A 22174-nucleotide genomic window follows, 5' to 3' on the forward strand; every position below is an offset into this window, starting at 1 on the left:
AGACAGACATCCATGTAGATTATTTCAGAATGTTCTGAGAACACCTAGCTATGAATCATATTTAGTTATGATGATCCTCAGAGAAGAATGCATATAATTTAAAATTCCTACTGAACTTATGCAAATCTCTCAAGAGTTCTGTAGAAAAGCATGATTTATAAAACAATTCCATAATGTCTTGTATACTTCTCTTTTCTCCCCCCACATCTTGCAGTGCTAGGGGTTCAAACCCAGGGTCTTGTATTTGCCAGGCAGATGTTCTACTGTTTATATCCCAAGCTTCTCATAAAACTACAACTTCTTAGTATTTTCTTCTAAAACATTGTCAAAAATAGGGATTCTTTCACTTGATAATTGCCTTTAGTTAGGGTTTCTACTGTTGTGATAAAACACCACAACCAAAAGCAATTTGGAGAGAAAATTATTTATTACACCTTACAGTTTATAAGTCCATCACTGAAGGAAGCCAGGGAAGGAATCCAGGAACCTGGAGACAAGAAGTAGAGCAGAGGCCATGAAGGAGTGCTGCTCACTGGCTTGCTCCTCATGGCTTGCTCACCTTGCTTTCTTAGAGCATCCAGGATCCTAAGCCCATAGGCGGCACTGCCCACAGTGAACTAGAACTTCCCACATCAACCATCAGTTAAGAAAATGCACCACAGACCTTTCCCCAGGCCAGTCTGGGGGGGCATTTTCTCAACTGAGGTTCACTCTTCTAAAATGACTCTAGCTTGTGTTAAGTTGACACAAAGCTATGTAGCAAAATTGACCCCTTTTCAACTTGACACACAAACACATCACTGTTAAACTATAACCTTTTCCTCCTTGTTTATCCCCAAGATCTCATATTTATGTTAATATAACAATATAAAACATTCTAATTTTTAAAAGTCCCATAGTCTTTAAAATTTCAAACATTTTAACAGTTTGGTTTCTTAAAAAATTCAAAGTATTCTTTTTTCTTATTTTTTTAATTGAAAATGGATTCTTCCATATTGTATATTCTGATTGTGGTTCCCCTCTCCATTTCCTCCAAGATCATTCCCAAAGTTTCTTTTAAAGTATAAAGTTTCTCCAAAATAGCCAAAGTCTCTCTAAAATTCCAAAGTCTCTTGACAATGGGATCCCAAAAAATCAGAAGTATGTAGTTCTTACCCAAAGCAGGAAGAATCACAGTCACAATCAAATCAAAGCAAAACTAAGACTCAAGAGTATTATAAGCTCAGTGCTTGATGCCTGGAACCCATTCATCATCCTCTGAGTTCCAAATGGCTTGGGCAGCAGCTCTTCACTGGACCTGCCATCTGGATCTGTACAGCTGATTTTTATGTCAACTTGACACAAGCTAGAGTCATTGGGGGGGGGGGAAGGAAATTCATTTGAGGAACTGTCTCCGTGAGATCCATCTGTAAGGCATATTCTTAATTAGTGATTGATGGGGGAGGGGAACCAGCCCACTGTGGGTGGTTCCATCCCTGGGCTGGTAGTCCTGGGTTCTATAAGAAATCAGGCTGAGCTAGCCATTGGAAGCAAACTAGTAAGCAGTATCCCTCCATGGTCTCTGCATCAGCTCCTGCCTCCAGGTTCCTACCCTGATTTGCCTTGATAATGAACAGTGATGCGGAAGTATAAGCCAAATAAACCCTTTCCTCTTCAACTTACTGTTTGGTCATGGTGTTTCGTCTCAGCAAATAAAAATCCTAAGACAGAAGCACATGCAGCTTGTCTCCTAGGCTCAGGCAGGTTCCACCCTACTCCTGCTTCTACCCTCGGTGGTCATCTTGTGATCCTTGCATCTTCAAAATGCTGGAGTCTCTACTGCAACTGAACTGCACCTTCACCAGTATCATGTTCTGGCCTCTCTTGGGTGACTCTGACTTTGTCACATCATACCAAGCCTCCACTTCTTTCCATGGCCCTGTCAATCCTGAGGCTTCTACTGTAACTAAGCCTGCACATTTATTAATATCTTCTCCTGAACTCTCACAGTGCCAAGCCTCAGTGGTTCTCCACAGCCCCTTCATGACTTCAAAACCAGTACCACCTGGAAAACTATCACACATTACTAAGTCTGGCTACCAGCACTAGGTACAGCCTTGCTTCTGGGCCACAGCTTCTGTGTGTCAGCCCTAAGGAAACACTTCCCAGAACACTTCACATCAAAGGTGCTGGATGCTTCTTAATCATGGCTGATTTCGAAGCCCCAGCTGACCAGCATCCACTGTCCTAGTAAAGCAAAGGTCTCATTTCATTGATGCTAAATACAAAATATCAAATGGCTCTGATGGAATTCTTAAAGGACTCTCAAACTTCCCTCTGGAACTTTGTAAGGTAGCCCCATTGTCTGCCCTTCTCTCCATAGCCTTATCTTCCAAACTCCCACAGAACAGCCCACTGCTTTGAGCACTTAATGTATTTACTAGCCCAAAGTTCAAATGCTACCACAATCCTTCCCAAAATACACAGTCAGGTCCATCAGAGCACTATTCCATGACCTGGTACAAATTTCTGTTAGGGTTTCTTAGTTAGGGTCTCTATTGCCAAGATAAAACACAATGACCAAAAACAACTTGGGAATAAAAGAGTTTATTTTACCTTATAGCATATAAATCCATCACTGAGGGAAACCAGAGAAGGATCTCAGGGCAGGAACATGGAAGCAGGAAATGAAGCAGAAGCCATAGAAGAATTCTGCTTACTAGCTTGCTCAGCCTGCTTTCTTTCTAAAACTGGACTGAATAAGGGGTAGGGTAGTGTCTGAGAGCATTTACTTCTAATGAGGTCTAAGGTCATATCTGTGCTTATGGTTCACAGACACACTCTCAGTACAAGAAGAATGATGATAAACAGCAAAACATTTAGTTGAAGGAGCCTGCTCTGTTTGCTTTGAAGGGACATGATACGATGTAGGATGTGGCACCAGGAAGCTTTTTTTCACTGGTCTTGTGGAAATGTTTGGATTTAAAAATGATGTTTAGGTGTAGAAACTAGAACCTAGATGCTTTTGTATGAGATGAGAAGTAACAGACATTCCCCCACCCGACACACACGCTTATTCACTTACTTGGTCTGTGCACCAGTACCACAAAGCTGTAATAACCATTCCAAATGCAGTTCCTGGCCATGGAATGTCTCCAGTGACAGCATCTCGGAAGATGTGGAAGGAGTCCGGCTGAGGAGTGTAGCACTTGGGGCTGATTGTCAGGTTGTCCCCCTCAATTACAGATGGGATAGCATTCATGTACTTCTCTGTAAAATTTTCATAGCCTCCAACTTCAATAAATGCTGCAAAAGCATTAGAGAAATACAATGTCTCCTGCACATTGCAGAGAGCTGCTGTTAATAATTATTCCCTGAAGTGGAGTCCATGCTAACCTCAGTGACCTTCTCTCCTGATATACATCCCAACCACAGCTTCCCCTCCCTCCACTCCTCTCAGTTCGGTCCCCATACTTCTCCTCTCCCCCAGATCCACTGCTCCTCCATTTCCCTTAAGAAAAGAGTAGGCCTCCCAGGGATATCAACCAAACATGGCATGATACAATACAATAAGACTAGGCACAAATCCTCATATCAAGACTTGATAAGGGCAACTCAGTAGGAGGAAAAGTATCCTATGAACAGGCAAGAGATTCAGAGAGTACCCCCTTTTAATAGATTGTTATATAAAATAATACAACTGGTTAATAGTTACCTGAAATTTTCTAATACTTAATTCTGTATTTAGTGAAAGTTCTAGATAAATCAAAAGGTTTTTTATTTTAGTAAGTGTTTGGTTTGGGAAATTTATTATTATTATTATTATTATTATTATTATTATTATTATTGTTTGATTTTTTGAGATGGGTTTTTCTGTGTAGTCCTGACTGTTCTGGAACTCACTCTGTAGACCAGGCTTCCTCAAACTTAGAAATCTGTCTGCCTTTGCCTCCAGAGTGCTGGGACTAAAGGCATGAGCCACCATCGCTTGGTTGCTTTTTGAAATTGAAACATCGTTTTCACTTCTTTTTCTCTCTCCAGTCCCTCCCCTGCACCCGTTATCATCATCATCATCATCACCATCATCATCATCACCATCATCATCCTCCGCCTCATCATCATCATCATCACCATCATCATCATCATCCTCATCATCACCATCATCATCCTCCTCCTCCTCCTCCTCCTCATCATCATCCTCATAATCCTCCTCCTCATCATCATCATCCTCATCATCCTCCTCCTCATCATCTCTCTCTCTGTCTCTGTCTGTCTCTGTCTCTCTCTGTCTCTGTCTCTGTCCATCTCTGTCTCTGTCTCTCTCTCTCAAATGCAAAACTTTTCTGTCACCAAGCAGGCCCTCAAACGGCAATGCTGACAACATTCTAGGATGAGGGCCCCAGCCCAACCCTGCCTGGTTCTTACTAAATAAACATAAGAATTCATACCAGGTATAAAGAAACCTAAACTCAGCATTCCTCAGGAAACTTCACGATTCAGGTTTCTGTTTGTCAAGAAAGCCACTACTTCCCTTCTTTTCCCCTAATGGGCAGCTGAGGTGCAAAGTGCACCCAGTTCCTGATTAACCAGAACAGTCCCCAGCAGTTCAAGGACCAACATCCTGCTGACTACCACATCAAGTCCACTTGCTTTCCTGCTGAACTGCGGCTCTCTATGCCTGTGAGATAACCAGGCAGTTCCCTCCACGATAAACTGTTTTTCTATCCATGGAGCGGTATAGTTAGGAGATTTGTTCCATTCACCTTGGAATGGCCTCTTTTACTTTAACAGTTATTATTGATACAATTACAACAGAAACCAATGGCTTTTATACTTTCAACCAAACTCCTCTGAAGTTATCAGCCAAGGGGTTTCATCTATTCTGAGCACAAAGAAATGGAGGTTAAATAACAAAATTAACCAAAGCAATATTTTTAAAGGAAAAAAAAACTCATTTTCTTCTTTTTGATAAAATAAAGCAAGAAAGATGCTAGGCAAACATTTCCACGATGGGAATTATAATAATGACAGGAAAATATGACTCAGGAGAATTTGAAGGAAGCAATAATGGACAGATAGACAGAAACAAGAATCTAGGGATCTATAGATGTAGTCCTGGCTTACCAAACACCATGAGGATGAAAGATCCAATCAGCATGATAATGGCCTGGAGGGTATCTGTGTAAATCACGGATGCCAAGCCCCCTGTGGAGATAAAGACAAGAACCAGCCTTTTATCCACATGCAGTTATGTGTTTGCCTTCAGAAATGGCTTCTCCTCCACCCCAGATGCATTAAAAAAAAAAACACATTAAAAATGGCAGGAAGAAACATCCAAAGCCCCTGGCTGCCAGGAGTGAGCCTGTTAGTCCAGCTACCTGGGAGGTTGAGGCCAAAAGGGTGTAAGCCTCAAGGTCCTCTGAGGTCCAGAGTCAGTCCAAGAATGGACTGGGTAGCTTAGACTAGTAGCTAAAAACCAAAACAAGAAAATAGAGAAGCTGCAGGCTGAGTCACAAGCTTGATTCTTAGTTCATCTGTATTTGAGATAGAGTCTTATTCTGTAGCCAAGGCTGCTCTTGAGTCTCTATGTTGGCCAGGCTGGTCTTGAACTCCTGGCAGTCCTTCTGCCTGTTTCCCATTCCTGGGATTACAAGTGTGAGCTACCATACCTAAAAAAACCTGTTTCCACAGCATTATCTCCCCAGTATGTCTTTCATTAGTTCTACTCTCTCTCTAGCCTTATTCTTTCTTTTGTTCTGTTTTCTCTTCTCTTCTCCTCCCATTCTCTCTCCTCCCCTCACTTCCCTGGCCCTTCTCCCTCAACTTTGTCTTTTTCCTGACAGGGCCTTGCTCTGTAGCCCAGGTTGGCCTTGAACTCTCAATTCTCCTGTCTCAGCTTCCTTAGCTCTATAATAATGGGATATGATACCATGAATATCCCTTGTCTTGTATCTGTCTGCTCAAAGTTTCTCTTACAGTGTGGTTTCACTGTTAGACTTAATTATAAATATAAAGTAGGAGAAAGGGCAGAAGTTTAATATCACTTTGGTTTTCTTATTTAGCTGTCCTTGTGCAAAGCCATCCAGCAAAACCATGTTTGCTCTAGTGTGGGAATATATCATTGGTTCCTTAATGGAGTGTCTTATTTAGTGGCTATTTTTCTGCACTATGATACAGGCACAAACACATGTGCACACACATGGGTGGGATCAGCAGCAGGTGGCACATCTCAACCAAGGACACAGAGGACTCACCAGTGATTGTGAAAACAGCAGTGATAGCCAAAAGGATGAAGATCGACAAGTAAAGGTCCAGTCCAAATGCCAGCTTTATGAATATGGCTCCAGAAAATATGTTTGACTATAAAGGGAACAGCAAAGATGGGGAAAAGCATGTACTTCAGGCCTCTGGCTTCTTTTTTCAAGGGTCAGTGCTCCACCCTCTTCTTGGTAACCTCCTATTCACTCCTGAAGACACTATATAAATACCCCCACAGGAAGATATTCAAACAGCAGTTTCATTTACTACTTATCTTCTAAGCAATGACTTCATTGCTCCATTGAGGAACTTACCAAATGAGGTGCCATTGCCTGAGAATTCTCTTTGCCATGAGGATTATGGATACTCATTAGTTACTGATGGGAATCTCAGTAACTTCTGATGGACCAAAATATATATTCTTTGTTTTAAATGTGTTTTGTATATGAGTGGGGTGTGTGTGTGTGTGTGTGTGTGTGTATCTGCATGTGTGTAGAGGGCAGAGGAGATATCAGATATCCTGCTTTATCATTCTCCACCTTATTTCCTTGAGACAGGGTCTTTCAGAGAGTTACAGGTAGGCAGGTGGTGCACAAGCCCACTGATTCCTGTTTTCTCCTGCCTTGTCCCTCAGCTCTGGAGTTGTAGGTGAGTACATGTGCTGTGGAACAATCATTTTGTACACCATGAATATTCGTTGCTCTCATTGGTTTAACAAAGGACTAACTGGCCAATGGCTAGACAGGAAGAGGTTAAGTTGGAGAGCCAAACTGAGAGGATGATGGGAAGATGAAGGACAGGGTCATGGGAGTTGCAAGGAGATGCAGAGGAAGCAGGAGATGAACTTGCTGTGCTGAAAAAAGCTACCACCACATGGTAGAACTTAAATATGGGTCAATTTAAGATGTAAGAGCTAGTTAGTAACAAGTCTAAGTTATTGGCAAAGCATTTATAACTAATAATAAGTCTCTGTGTGGTTAGCTGGCAGGACAGAACAGACTGGTGGAACAGAGAATGTCTGCTTACAATTGTTGCCCAGCATCCAGTACCTGCATCCACATAGGACCTGAGAAAGCTTAAGAAAATGTTCCAAACACACAAAAACAGAGCCAAACATGGCTTCCTAGTCTCACAATCTTATAGTCATATTAGGTATGTTTTCAAGTTTAAACAGATAAATTTAGATAGATAGGTAATCTTCAAACACTTCAAAGACCTACAGAATATGGCATTTTAAATGTTTTAATAACATAAAGCTTTTCATGACAGTGAGACATGTTTGTTCCTCATAGTACCAATTTACTTCAGAGAAGATGATGGGCATCACAGAAACTCTGTATGGAGTTGCCATCTTTATAGCAAAAGCTAGCCATTTGGGCAAAATACTGCTCTTGTCTCAATTGCAGAAAGTATATTATCCAAAATGGGCCAGCAGGACACCCACAAAAAGAGACTGCCAAATTTTGCCAAGACAAGGTAGGACAGTCCTTTAAAAATCCTCTACTTCTCATAAATGTCTGTCAAATGTACTAGGCCTATAGGCCAAAGATGGATGCCCCAATATTACAGAAGAACTTTGGGTGACTGTCCAGGCAGCCAGATGTCCCTGTTATTAGGTAACATTACACGCTTATGAGGTCTTTGATGGAGTTAAGGACTAAATAATTAGATAAAGTTTTTCTTACTTAAAAGGTAAATTAGGTATAAAAGTTTATACTCACGAAGATAAGGTAGATAATAGAGTATTTTCTCTAAATTTGCCAAATACAAATGGACTGAATATTATATCTGTAATTCTTACTTGAGAACTGTTTTTGTTATATATAATTTCACTGTTAAAGTAAAACCTTCATTTTTAATTAAACAAAAAGGGGGAAATGCTGTAAACAATATTTTTGTACACTGTGAATATTTGTTGTTCTCATTGGTTTAGTAAAGGGCTAACTGGTCAATAGATATGCAGAAAGAGGTTAGGTGGAGAGCCAAACTGAGAGGACAATGGGAAGAAGAAGGGCGGGGCCACAGGAATTGTGAGGAGACACAGAGAAAGCAGGGGACTAATTTACCATGCTGACCAAAGGTACTGCCACGTGGTAGATTATAGATATTAAATATGGGTCAATTAAAGAGGTAGTTACAAATGTAAGAGGTAGTTACAAATAAACCTACAGTGTTAGCCAAGCATTTATAACTAATTGTAAGTCTCTGTGTGGTTATTTGGGAGTGGGCTGGCAGGACAGAACTGACTGGAGAGACAGAGAAAGTCCACCTACACACAGTCAGACTGTGAGATAATTTGACAACCAATGGCCTGACTTAATCCTCCCTCACCAACTCCTTACCTCACTCTGGGACCTGGCCACCACAGGGGGTGCCCTCCAGCAGTTGTGTGAGTAACCAACAACTGTCTGATTGTTCTGTAAGATAGAACCCATACCTGATACTGCTCGGTTGGTCAAGAACCTGAGACTACATATTTCTAGGTCATAGAGGAAAACCAAATACTAAATTCTCCAAATGAAACATACCAATAAAATGACTCCTAACATTATGCTATACTCATAGATCAGTGCCCTGCTCAGCTATCATCAGAGAAACTTTCTCCTGTAGTAGATGGGAATAATACAGAGACACAAAACTGGACAATGTTGAGAGAACTTGATTTAAAAAAAAAAAGAAGAGAACTGGATACTATGGAACACTCCATCCTAAATGGAAGGTGTCCTTAAAATTCTTCCCCTCAGGCCTCAGAGAACTCTGAAGAAGAGGAGGAGGAGGAAAGATTGTAAGAGTCAGAGGGGATGGAGGACACCAAGGAAACAGGTCTTCTAGACACAGCAGGACTGACACATATATGAACTCACAGAGACAGAGGCTGCATGCACAGGACCTAAACAGGTCTTGACCAGAGAGGGTCCCAGTGCTGATTGGGAACTGGACACATGAGCCCACTCCTAACCCATAAGCTACCTCCAATTGGTAACCACTAACAAAGGAAAATTAGTCTTCACCAATGGAGTCTCACAGGGTATACAATCACACTTAAGGGCAAGGCCCATGCCCAGTGGTAGATGGCCGAAAGAATACAAACTCAATGGTATTGTTGGAGGGCTTTTTTCTTTTTTCTGTTTTGTCTTACAATGCTTCATCTGAGCATTATTTATTTCCTTTTTCTCTTACGGATCTTTTCTTTATATATTATGATTTCCAATTTTGTTTTTGTTTTGTTTTTCTTTTTTTTTTTAAATTTATTTATTTATGTGTACAGCATGTATGACTGCAGGCCAGAAGAGGGCACCAGATCTCATTATAGATAGTTGTGAGCTACCATGTGGTTGCTTGGAATTGAACTCAAGACCTCTGGAAGAGCAGTCAATGCTCTTAACCTCTGAGCGATCTCTCCAGCCCCCAATTTTGTTTTAATGGGTTTCCTGTGTGTTCAAATGTGTGTGCATCAGTATCTGTGTGTATTTCTTGTGTAGTTTCTTTTCTTTATTTTCTGTTTTGTCCTATTGTGATTTGTTTGTTTTTATTTTATTTTTACTTATTTTTTTCTTTTTCTTCCTATTATTATTATTTTAGATGCCTGTTTTATTCAATGAGAGAGAAAATAAAAGGTGTGGGTGGGAAAGTGGGAGCATTGGGGAAGAGCTGGCAGAGTGGAAACCATAAGAATACATTGTGTGTGAAAATCTATTTTCATTAAAAATAATAAATTTATGAGTGGAAAAATTATCTGACTAGTTAAAACACGTCATGAAAAGTCTTGAGAGAAAGTTAAAACAATGAAAAAGAAACATTTCTAATAAGGAGGAATTTTAATGACATGGGATTTTCTTTTGCTAAAAGAGACTATTTTGGAACAATTGCTAATAACTCAGTAAATTAGTAGTTTATAGCTATGTTCATTTCCCAGTGTTACTGTTTTCCAGAAGAGCAGCAGTACTTCTTAGAAGTATGAACTGAAATACTTGGGAATTTGGGACATCATGGCCACTAATGAATCACAATGTCTATGTTCCTGGAGGTTGAAACCTGGGATGGATCTTTTCTCAATCCTGGCAGGGGAGATTCTGAAAACTCTTCTATCTTAAGGTCTGGTAATGATTTGTTTAATATGTAGCCAGGATAGAATTGTCTATCATTGCATATGTGTATATAAGCAAACATGTCTAAGGTTAATTATTATCATGAATATTATTCAAGACATAACCTTGTAGGCACAAAAGGACAGCTGGACACTATCAGCTGATTACAGACACACGTGGAAAACACTCACGTGCACATGAATTTCTTGCACCCCACCCAGCTTACCTATATTCCATTCCTTATTTACCACCCAAACCCATGTACTCCAAAAGGCCCCATCCCTCAAGGGTTCCTTTAACTTATGCCCTTCAGTTTCAGCACACACTCATGATCTTTGGAACCATAAAGCTGTAGATGTCTGAGAGGATCTCAAAGATTAGCAAGTCCTACCCACTTTTAGAACACGTGAACACAAAGTCTCCTGCACCAAGGAGGTCTTCTGTTTCTTCTAACCTTCTCACCTCAGGGACTGTTTAATCAAAATGCCATTTCCAACTCCACTTGGCAGGAACTAACATGTTTCCTGATTGTGCAGGGCACATCTTCTGCTTTATATTCATAAGTAGCTAAGTATTAATATGTAAGTCCTCATCGCCTATTACTTGGGAATCTTTGTTAACATTAAGCACAGCTCAATACAGGGTAAAAATGCTCACATGGCTTTAGGACAGCCCATAGCATCTGGGCCCAGCAGCTGGTTTACTTGTAACAGTAACTCAGCCCAACAGAAGAGCAACAGCAAAGGTAACTTTTCTGTCCTAACCACTGATACACATGCCCTGGCTATGAACTCAGATGTCTTATTAGGTATTGATACATACGGATAAATAAGCTACTCTTTCTGTCTTCACGTGCTGCTCAAAGTTCAAAAGCCTGTCATCTTTCATCAGAGATAATTTCCAAGGAATAAATTATTTTAGCCACTCATTTGTGATACAGGTTTTACAAGGGCAGTCTTCGATAAGGCAAAGTTAAGTAGGCTTAATGATACAAAGTACTTTCCTTCTTATTTGATCATTAAACTGAAAAGAAAAATGTAAGTCAGCTGGTTCAGAGAAAGTTACTATTCAGCAGGCAAGGCAGAAGCCAAGAGGCACCTGTAGGAAGCAGTCAATATTCCTTGGGTGACTGACATTTGCTCAGTTTTTTAACACATGGAATGCTTTCAGAGAGTCGATCTATAGTCTTGTGGTTTCTATGATGTTAAAATTTGCTCTTCTAGGCATGTGGATATCCTAAGCATTTTCCCACCCAGGAAAACATATGAGAGAAATCCCAGGAAGTTTGAAGCATCTCGTTTTGACCCTGCTAGTGTTATTCACAGTCTATTCACACTAGTGTCTGATTTCAGCAGCTGGCCCCAACAGGCCAACTATGAAATCTCCAGTGCCAGGAGGCAGGAAACTCACTGAGATTGTCAAAGCCACGCAGATGAAGAGGGAGAGGACTGATAGGTAGATCTGAAGTCTCTTCCCACCAAACCGCTTCCTGAGGTATTCTGGCATGGTCATCACCTGCAAAGACAGACATCAACAGGAATTCACCTCGAGCCTAGTGCATTCAGATGATTTTTACATTTGCTCAATGACTTCAGGTAGCTAAGCAGTATGCAAGACATCTTGGGGATACAGATGCAAGAAAGACACAATTCCCCAGTAGAGTGTCAATTATGAAATAAACTTAAGCACCAGAGGCAGAATAAGAATATCTTCCTGGCTCTGATGTTTACTACATATTATGACACTTTTGGCAAATGATATTCTCTGAATTTCCCTTCCTTAAAGTAGGGGGTTAGTGCAAAGTGTAAATAAAGTACATGGATGACATTCAACTAATATTTTTGTGATTTTTACTAGTAATGCCACAGTACAGCAAAAATAATATTTGTAAATAATAAATTGTAATATAGTCATATAACAAATTGATTATTGAGTATATTGTAAGAATATATTAGAGCATGTATTTATATGATTCCCTTTACTGAAAATAAAATTTACAAATATGAACTTAGAAAAAAGTCTTAAATTTTATTTCTGAAGTAAGAGATTGCTCTTTGGACATCTAGAATAAGTAATGTAGTTTTCTGTGTTTTTCAGAGTGATTGGACTCATTAATTAATCTCTTCTGACATAAAATAAGTTAATGAACACACACACACACACACACACACACACACACACACATCCTTTTTGTCAAAAATCAAGAAGAAGGGTTCCTCACAGACCACCAATGGAGAGCAGCCCTGGAGAAATGGCCAGCTACAGCCAAAAACAGACATGTGTCTTCTGGGGCATGCGCTCTAGAACCAAGGATAGTATCTTTCAACAGGGATATCAGGAATGAATAAATTTGCCACCCTCTGCAGAAGTGCAAAGGAGGGGCTCCTCATCCAGGGTAGGTTTTCAGACAACCATCCTGAAGAAAGGCCATTTGAAGACCTGGTGCTTGCTCACTGAGGCATCCTCAAAGCTATACGAGGGTCTGAAGCCATGTTTCCAAAGAACAGGATGCCCATATTGATTCTCACACACCTCTCCCTCCTGATCAACCTGCACATCTCTGCATGTACATCCTATAGGCACACACACACACACACACACACACACACACACACACACACACACATAGAGTTACTCTGTTAATTCATTACTGTCCTGTTCTCCATCTCTGCCTGTTCCCTGTAGTTCTTGCTCCATTTATGGAGGACTCATGGATCCTGATCCCCAGAAGTTCAAGCTTCAAATTACTCATACTGCCTCTACCCTGAATCTGCTAACAAACATGTCATAAGTAACCAAGAAATGGCTTCCCTTCCTCTCTGTTTCCCTTCCTTGAGCCTCACTTTGAATTGTATGAACTTTTACTATTTTTGAGAGACAGTCTCAGGTAGCCCAGGCTAGCCTCAAATTTGATGTATTGCCAAGCATGATGTTGAACTCCTAATCTTTTTGTTCTTGCCTCCTAAATTCTGGTATTACAAGCATATTCTATACTTCATAGCCAAGATTTCATGAACATTCGTGTCTGTATGTATGCATGTGGAGGCCAGAGGACACCCATGGGTGTTGTCCCTAAGGTACCATCCACCTTGTCTTTTTGAGACAGGTGGAATTTGGTGATTGAGCTAGACTGCCTGTCTAGGGAGCCCTAGGGACCTGCCCATCTCTGCTTCCTCAGTGCTGGATTACAAGCACCTGCTGTCATGCCCAGCATTTTTACAGAGGTGAAACTCATGACCTCATGTTTGCAGGGCAAGCACTTCACTGGCTGAGCTGTTGTCCCAGCCCCAGATAGCGTGAACTTTTGTTCAAGTCCCTTGTCCACTAAGACGCCCAAGTGAAACGTCATAAAATGGAATCTACTCATGACCCTTGAATCCTTGAAAGCCCTGCACCTCCCATTTCCAAGAGGATATAGAACACTTCAAGGTTTTATTTGCTTATTTTTGTGTATACTTATATACACACAAATACACACACACACACACACACACACATACATGTCTGTGTACTATATGTGTGCGGTGCCTGAGGAGCCTGAGGAGGTCAGAAAACAGTGTTGGAGTCACTAGGATTGGAGTTACAGACAGATGTTACAGAGTTACAGATGGATGCTGGGAACTGAATCTGGAGCCTCTGCCAGAGCAGTTATACTCTTAACCATTGAGCCATCTCTCCAGCCCCTATATCATTGTATTTTTAGCACACTTTAATTATGTAAAACAGTGGATTTTACTGTGATATTTTCACATGTGTGCAAGCAGACTTTGACTGTCTCCCCTCTATTGCTTTCTCTTGCACAATCCCCTCTTCCACTGCTCACATCCCTCTCCCCAGGTAGGAAACACATGGAGCTTTCACAACTGAACCCCACCCCCACTGTGCCTACTGACTCCTCTACCTCTCATCACTCTTCTCCCACATAACTCTCTACTTAGCCTTAATTTTAACTGACCTCCAAATACTCCAGGAAAGAAAGATTTTCAGCTTCCATATATTGATTCCATCATCCAATTTTTATACCTGAAGAATTCAGCCTTATCCCCCAAGACAGGATCACCACTGAAGCACTTCTCCCAAGACATGCCTGTGACTCCAGCTTTGTTCCCAATTCAGTGATAGACTTTGCTTACATCTACCATGGTGATCATTAGACAGGACCACCATTAACCTGGCAACAGATACATTCTCTACTGGGAGAAACTATGGCCAATTTGATTTTTTTCTGTATATTATTATGGCCAAGTACCCAGGTTTCATGATTTAACATAAAGAACAAATAAGTAAATAAATACATCAGATACTTACCCCTGCCTTGATGTAGATGGGGACAAAAAACCACCCCAGAACCAGCAACAAGAGAAACGACTGTAACAAACCAAGGGCAGTGTGAAGTTAAAGGAGTTTGGCTTGTGACTTTGTAATGTCATGACCTCTGAAGCTCTAGACAAACTAACCCCATCACTTTCCTTAGCTCTTGTTTAATATAGTATTATATAATATAATACCTACTATGTGGCAAAACAAGGAAAAGATAAATTGTATTTTAATTCACCTGACTAAGATAAGATTATACAACCTTTGTCAAAATAATGGTTTTAGATGGGAGAATTATACATGAGTGTCAAAGCACTGAGAACAAAACTTAGGAAAGAAAAAAATATATCCTCAGGCCCCTTTAAGTCTTGCCAAATACAGATATCAGTATAATTTGGTATTAAAATGCAGATTTTTATGACATCTCTATACATAGTACTGTTGTTCTTGCCACAACTAGTGAAGCCAGTCTAAAGAGCAAAGTTATCAGGGTCCTATATAGGAAGGATGTGAGCTTCAACAAGATTAAAGAAATTCAAGGTTAAAAGCTACAAAAATATAGATGTCTGCAACATGATAGTGATATACAGTGGTTTATAGGTCTTTTCCTCATGCCTCTGGAGGCAGCTTCATTGTACAGTTCATGGCACTATCAGATTAAATCCCAAGCCACAAGGCATATCAGGCCAAAGCCTGGGTATGAGCCTGGTATTTCTGAAGTAAAAATAGGCAAAAACAAAAACAAGTCAAACTTTAGCATTGGAAAGGCAGAGCCATTTGTGAGGGGCCTCAGGGTCACTTCCTGAGTCCATCTAGGACAGTTTGTTTAAAATTGCACTATAGTCCAACTTTGTCTATTCTACCAATATACACATATACAAGAACATTGGAAAGGGTAAGATAGAGGCCTGTGGGATAGCTTAGCTGGACAAAGTACCAGCTGATCAAGCCTCACAACCAGAGTTTATTTCCTGGAGCCCATGTCAGAAAAAAGAACAGACTCCTGAAATGCGTGCTCTGACGTGCACTGTGGAGAACAGTGAAAAGGCAGACTTCTCATGAGCTGTGCATGATGCTCTCACCACATGCCCGGCTGTGTGATAGAGTGATGTGGGTGGAGGGAAGCCATGTTCTCTGTTCTAGAGAACTTAGGGTCTAGTTAAGGGATGCAGCGTCTGTAGAATGGTAACAGGTCGGTCATGAAGTCCTGTAGGTTTGGTATGTCATCTTTCAAAGCTTTCATTCCTTACCTCCGTGCCACTTCCTCCCAAGGCCTCACTTGTGTTTCTTCATCCTTCTGGCACAAGCATCCGTAAACCCTCATGGTATGTGCCAACAACCCTTATTGTCTGCGATGGATATACCTCCTGTGTGATCTCTATTTTAAAATGATTTTTGAGAATTGTTTATGCATACTGTAGCCCAGTCAATTCCTCTTCCCTCTCCATCTTTTCCTGTGCCCCTCACTCCCTCTCATCACCTTTTTTCTTTAATTATTGGTGTGTGTGTGTGTGTGTGTGTGTGTGTGTGAGAGAGAGAGAGAGAGAGAGAGAGAGAGAGAGAGAGAGAGAGAGAGAGACAGAGAGAGACAGAGAGACAGAGAGACAGAGAGAGAGATCTGTTCAGTCCATTTAGTATTGCCAGAATGTATGTGTTTAATGCTGACCACCTAGGACTGTTTAACCTACCAGGAAAAAAGGCACAGGGAAACATTTACATGGTGTGACCTCTCAATGTGGCAAATGCTTCTGTCTCTGTGCCTTCCACACTGGAGTTAGTGCACACTTGTCTGCTCCACTTAATGACAAGCTGTGTCAAGAAGGGGACATTGCTCTTCCTGTTATTTACCCATTTATTTATTTTAAGACTGGGTCTCATTATGTAGTCTGGCTGGTCCGGAACTCACTAGGTAGACCAGATTGATCTCCAACTCACAGAAATCTGCCTGCTGCTGCCCCTGTCCTGGCCCTGCCCCTGCCCCTGCCCCTGCCCCTGCCATTCAGTGCTGGGATTGCAGCCCAAAAGCCTGAGCTACTTATTAACCTTTCAGTGTGTCTATGGTGTGCACACATAGGTACAGAGGCCCAACACTGATGTTGGGAATTCTCTTCAACTGCTCTCACACCTTATTCTTTGAGGCAGGGACTCTTAATCAAACCAAAAGCTCCAGATACAGCTCTTCCCACTACCCAAATTGTCAAATCCCTTGTTTCTACCACCGAGACTGGAAATGCAGGTGGGCTGCCATGTCTCCTCAGTGTTTTAGTGGGTTCTAGGGATCCGACGTTCAGTCTCCTTGCTTGTGTAGCAAGTATATTCACCTTGGAGCCTCTCCCCAGCATGTTTTCTTTGACTTAATCTTTACTTCTACTTCAGGAATGAATATAGAGTGTGACATCAACAAAGAGACTTAAGAGCTCAAATAGTCACAGGGACCAAGTGTAAGTGTGGCTTGAACTGAACAGAAATGAAATCCTGGTAGGAATAACTACTTAGGAAAAGATTGAAGTTACAGAAGAGCTCAAGGACAAAGAGTGGACTAGCTGAGGGGGAAATAAAAACCAGAAGAAAAAGAGTACAATCTGATACAGACTTCCAGGAAAACTGGGGATAAAAATATCCAGACATGGATTTGACTTAAAAGAAAAAAATGTATTTGCAATCACTTACATGTGATTCAAATGCGGTAACAGCAATTCCTGAAGCTGCACCTGTCCCAGCCAGGCCCACAAAGTGGCCACTGCCAATGTTGCTTGCAAACAGAGAGGCACCCATCTGCAAGGCAAGCAATTAGACTAAGGTTAGAGTCAAAATATTGAATTCTTTTCCATGGAAACAGGTAGGTGTTCAGATGGGTCAGTCACTACTTCTTGGAGCAAAAGCAGCAAATGATTATGCATGGACAAAAACTTGTCTGTTACCAGTTATTCTGTGACCTATGAGCCAGGAACATCTTTCACACCGTGAATAGTTAAAAATGGTTTTTAAACATGTGAAGAGTGAGATGTACAAATTTACAATTAGGTGAAATATAAAATTTAGTGTCCATCATACTTGTGCTGAAATACAGCTATTACTCTCATATGCCACAGCATACAGATTACAGGTGCTTTGTGTTGCAGTGACATTGCCGTGTGGTCATAACAGACTCTGGCCTTTAAAGCACAAGATACTTACAATTAGGCCTTTTACAGAAAACCCCCAGTGAACCCCGCCTATGGAACCATCAATGTATCCCTCTATGCATTCTGTTTGGAGCCTCAAACTTCCAGATCTCCTACCAGTGCTTGACTCTTAAGCAGTAACAGACTCCAAAGTTGCACCATAGAGAATTCTCTGTCCTCTCAGCCATAGCACCATGTTCCCATCAGTTACATTTTCCACCACACTGATTCCTGTCAATAAAGTCAAAGATGAAAAGAGCACTTCAATGGGCAGAGACTAGTGCTAGTCCTAAGAACAGAATTAGATGTGAGATCCTGCAGGGCCTTTGTTCTACATCTCTCTTTACAATCACTTCTTGTATGAAGGTGTTTGGGATCAGGGAGGGATGGAGCTGGATTGCGACTCTAGGATTAGTTGAGAATTGCATGTTTCACAAAAAGAGCAGAAGGAATGTTATGTCTGGTTGATTGTGTGCCCTGAGTAAATCTGTTCCTACTATCCCCACCAGATTGGTTAATTCCATTTCCTTTTACGGTATTTAGACAAGCTAGAAGATCTGTTGAAGGGAACATTTTCTGAGCACTCACTGTGTGTTTAACCCAACGCTGCCACTGTAGATTCACAGAGGAACATGTTGCCCCTACTACAAATGAAAAATCTGTCTGAGGGAGACGTATACCAAAACTCAGAAACAATATCTGGTGGGCAACTGCCCAAGAGAATCACTGTCAACATCACCACAGGGAACATGGCCCGCAATCAGTAAATGTGTAGAAAAGAACACGATGTTCTAGGCAGGACTGGAGTGATCAGGGAGCAAGCTCACACTGGAAAGAGAAGATAATTTCCCAGAGAGGAGCATGGTTAGCTCAGGATTGGAAGCAGAAAAGGAATTCAGGGAACTAATAGAAGCTAAGAAGCTTTTTCATGAGAACCAAGGAGAGGCACATGAAACAGAACTGAGGTAGGTCTCCTGCAGCTAGACTAAAGCTGCTCTCAATTGTTATATGTTATAATCTTTCTGGGATCCCAGGTCACAATCTTGAGGTGGAGGATTATTATAGGAAAAAAAAAGCAAGTTGGCAGGTACCCCTGCTGCCACCCTGACTTATCAATCAACGTATACCTCCAGAAACTTCTGACTCACCGGCCACCAGGTCATAGCTCGACCTGCCAGGAAGAAGCCTCCAACAGTGCTTCTGTTTGTCTTCAACATTGCCTGAGCAGAAAGGAAATCATTAGAGGGTTAGAAACAATAGGTGCACCCCCAAGATCGAAGAGACTCCCCAGCTGCTCCACACATCATGCTGACATTGATATTTCAATGCTTCCCACAGAGAGACATGCTTTTCTAGATAGAGTAACTCAGCATTAGTTTTAATGGACATAAAAGTTATGATTTAGTAATGACTTAGAGGACTTCAAGAAACTATATTTGAAAACCCAATGCTTACTTTAGCTTATGAAAACAATGTTAGGCATGTCTAAAGCTGTCTTTGGAAGAAGATTTTGAGTTTCAAACTGAATACTACTGAAAAGAAGGAATGAACAGAATACAAATGATCTAAACTTCTCACTCAATAAGTGAGAAAATAAACAGCAAAGGGAAATCGTTAAAATGAGAAAGAGAAATGGCATTTGTGTTTTTGATGCCAGGTGCTGGGCATGCCCAGCAGAGCAAGCACCTGACCCTCCCTGGTTCTGTCCAAATAATGAACTTGCTGGGAGAATGAATTCATTCAGTGCTACCATTATTCATGCCACACACAAGCAAATTATTCAGACAGAAAGACAATGATACTTGGAAAATCATTGCCTCAACTCATTATTCTACACATCCACCATGACACGTTTTCCCCTGCAATCTTAGTGCCCACCCAGAGATCCTGCTGGCTCCCACATACTCCCAGTACAAGATGTCTTTCCTTGCAATTTTTGTGTCCTCCCAGAAATCTCACTGGACTTCCACATACCCACACTCCAACAGCTATCACCACCACGAAATAGATGACAATGACAGAGATGTCAGCAGCATTATTGATGTTCTCTGACAGTGAAGACAGTTCTGAGCTGGAAGTGCTGGTACTGGAGCTTACTGTGCTGGCCATGGCTGGAGGCAATGCTGTCCCCATTGCAAGCATTGGCACTTCTGTATATAGAAGTACTACGTTAATGATCAGCCTCGGGTAGGTGGGGAAAGATATCAGAGACAGCTTCTGTCCACAGGAGACCTTTAAACCTCTCCTGTATGTTCAGGCTCTCGCCTTACAGTGACTAGTTCTGGCTTCAGTGGAATTTGGAAATCAAGGTGAGAATCCAGAGACAAAAAATGAGAAGTGGAGATGGAAAATGATGTGAGAAGTATTTAAGAAAGAAATGTGTGTTTTGTGGTACTATATTGTGTCCCCCAATATATTGTGCACCCAAATAAAGCTTATCTGAGGATCAGAGGAAAAAAACAGCCACTATATTAAACATAGAAGTCAGGCGATGATAGCACACACCTTTAATCCTAGCATTTGAGAGGCAGAGATCCTTCTGGATCTGTGTTAGTTCAAGGCCATACTGGGAACAGAGCCAGGCATGGTGGCACATGCCTTTAATCCCAGCACTAACCCTAGACATATGGAGGTCTGTACAGACAGATGGAAAGTGATGTAGCAGGGCAGAGAGAGGAAGTGAGATGCAGAATAGAATGGCATATAGGTATACAGGAAGTAGGTCTCTTTGGAAGCTGAGGAGTTGGTGAGGTGAAGTTGGCTTGTCCTATTCCTCTGATCTCTCAGTTTTTCACCACAACATCTGGCTCCAGGTTTTTTATTAATAAGACCATTTAGCAATTTATCTTACAGTATTTAAGACAGTTGACTAGTACAAGGGAACACAAAGTGGAGATAAAAAGGAAGATAAGGGAATAGAGACATAAAGAGAACAGGATAAAAAGTCTTGTGGGATACATGGTACAGTTTCTTTATCAGACATGAAATTCCTAGCAAAAATTGTCCTTTGAAATGGAAATTACCCAGAATAGGTGGACTAGGTGGAGGCCATAGACCACATCAAGACCCCAGCAGTCTGTGCAGAACGAGAAAGTTGCTCCACCCTTACCTATGCAGAGGGTGTGGACAAGGCTGGGAGGTGGGTGAGTCAGAGGTGTTGAAGAGTGAATGAACCTACAGCCATGTGCTGGTGATCCTCATGGCTCAGCATCCTGGATACTCTGAAGACACCTGCTTGGCATTAGAAGTACCGTCTCAGAGCGTTCTTCTCCATGGTTGTACATTTAAAATGCATGACATAATACTTACCTCTGTCCAAAGTAGAAGCTGAGGAAGATTTCTCCCCTGTTCTATAGGCTCTTCAATTCACTTTCTTTTCCTATGCAGGTGTTCTTTAATTTCTTCAATTCCCATTTGCCTGTTTCCACACTATTTGCTGACTAAGGGGAGTTCTATTCAGAAGGTCTTTACCTGGGCTTGTATCTTAATGTGTCTCTCTTCCATTTTCCTCCAGCAGTTTCAGACTTCCATGTCTTCGGTTAAGGTCTTTGATCCATTTGGAGTTGATTTTGTGTAGGGTTTTTATTATAAGACCATTTAGGATTTGTGCAAAAAGGGTAAGTGAGATATGGATCTAGTTCTTTTCTTCTACATGTGGATATTCAGCCTCCCCAGCAACCTTTCAAAAATTTAGTAACTTTTTTTTCAATACAATATGTTTATGGTCATATTCTCCCCCCCCAACTCCTCACTGCTCATTCCTACCTCTCTACCCATCCAACTTCATTTTTTCTCCCTCTCTCTGTCTCTCCATCTCTCTAAAAAAACCAAAAAAATCAGGAAAACTACTAAAAACCAAAAATCAAAACAGATAAAAAACAAAACAAAACAGAGCCCATTTTCTCTTGACCTACTTACTACTCATGGGCATGAGCCTGCCCTGCAATATGGTTGACATACTCAGTGACAGTCCATTGGAGAAACTCCTTTTCCTTCCCAGCAGGTATCAATTGCAAACAGCTTCACAGTTAGGAAGGGGACTTGTGTCTCTTCCCCCTTTTAAGTGCTGGGATTTTGTTTGCTTTGGCCCATGCAGGTCTTGTGCATGTCGTCTGTCTCTGAAGATCTGTCAGTCTCTGAAGAGTGCCATCGATTTGGCATTCTTCTCCCTCATCTACACCTATAAACCAAAGATTGGGTTTTTTTTCATGGTTTTCCACATTTGCTGTATGTTTCTTTCCTGTGTGTTTTTTAAATTAATTTTTCATATTCCCTGCCTATTGGGTCTAGATCTTGCCTACTTTATCTTTTCTGATAAAGTCTATCTTTTGCTTGAGTCATTTACTTCTAGGGCTTTTGCTTTAGTTT

At 41.2% G+C, this 22174-nt stretch overlaps 1 protein-coding gene across 1 annotated transcript in view; it reads right to left on the bottom strand.

Annotated features, from left to right (window-relative positions):
- LOC131926645 (solute carrier family 5 member 4) overlaps positions 1 to 19952 on the bottom strand; it is a 42611-nt gene extending 22659 nt beyond the window's left edge. The window contains exons 1-8 of the mRNA XM_059282195.1: positions 19781 to 19952; positions 18955 to 19026; positions 17313 to 17417; positions 14634 to 14693; positions 11736 to 11840; positions 6234 to 6339; positions 5104 to 5184; positions 3065 to 3285 (exon numbers count right to left, since the gene is read on the bottom strand). Of these exons, the coding sequence (XP_059138178.1) occupies positions 3065 to 3285; positions 5104 to 5184; positions 6234 to 6339; positions 11736 to 11840; positions 14634 to 14693; positions 17313 to 17417; positions 18955 to 19026; positions 19781 to 19948 (918 nt within the window). The 5' untranslated portion in view covers positions 19949 to 19952. The remainder of the gene's footprint in view (positions 1 to 3064; positions 3286 to 5103; positions 5185 to 6233; positions 6340 to 11735; positions 11841 to 14633; positions 14694 to 17312; positions 17418 to 18954; positions 19027 to 19780) is intronic.
- Positions 19953 to 22174: the final 2222 nt, after the last annotated feature.

Source organism: Peromyscus eremicus, chromosome 16_21, assembly GCF_949786415.1.
Source record: "Peromyscus eremicus chromosome 16_21, PerEre_H2_v1, whole genome shotgun sequence".
Taxonomy (NCBI): Eukaryota; Metazoa; Chordata; class Mammalia; order Rodentia; family Cricetidae; genus Peromyscus; species Peromyscus eremicus.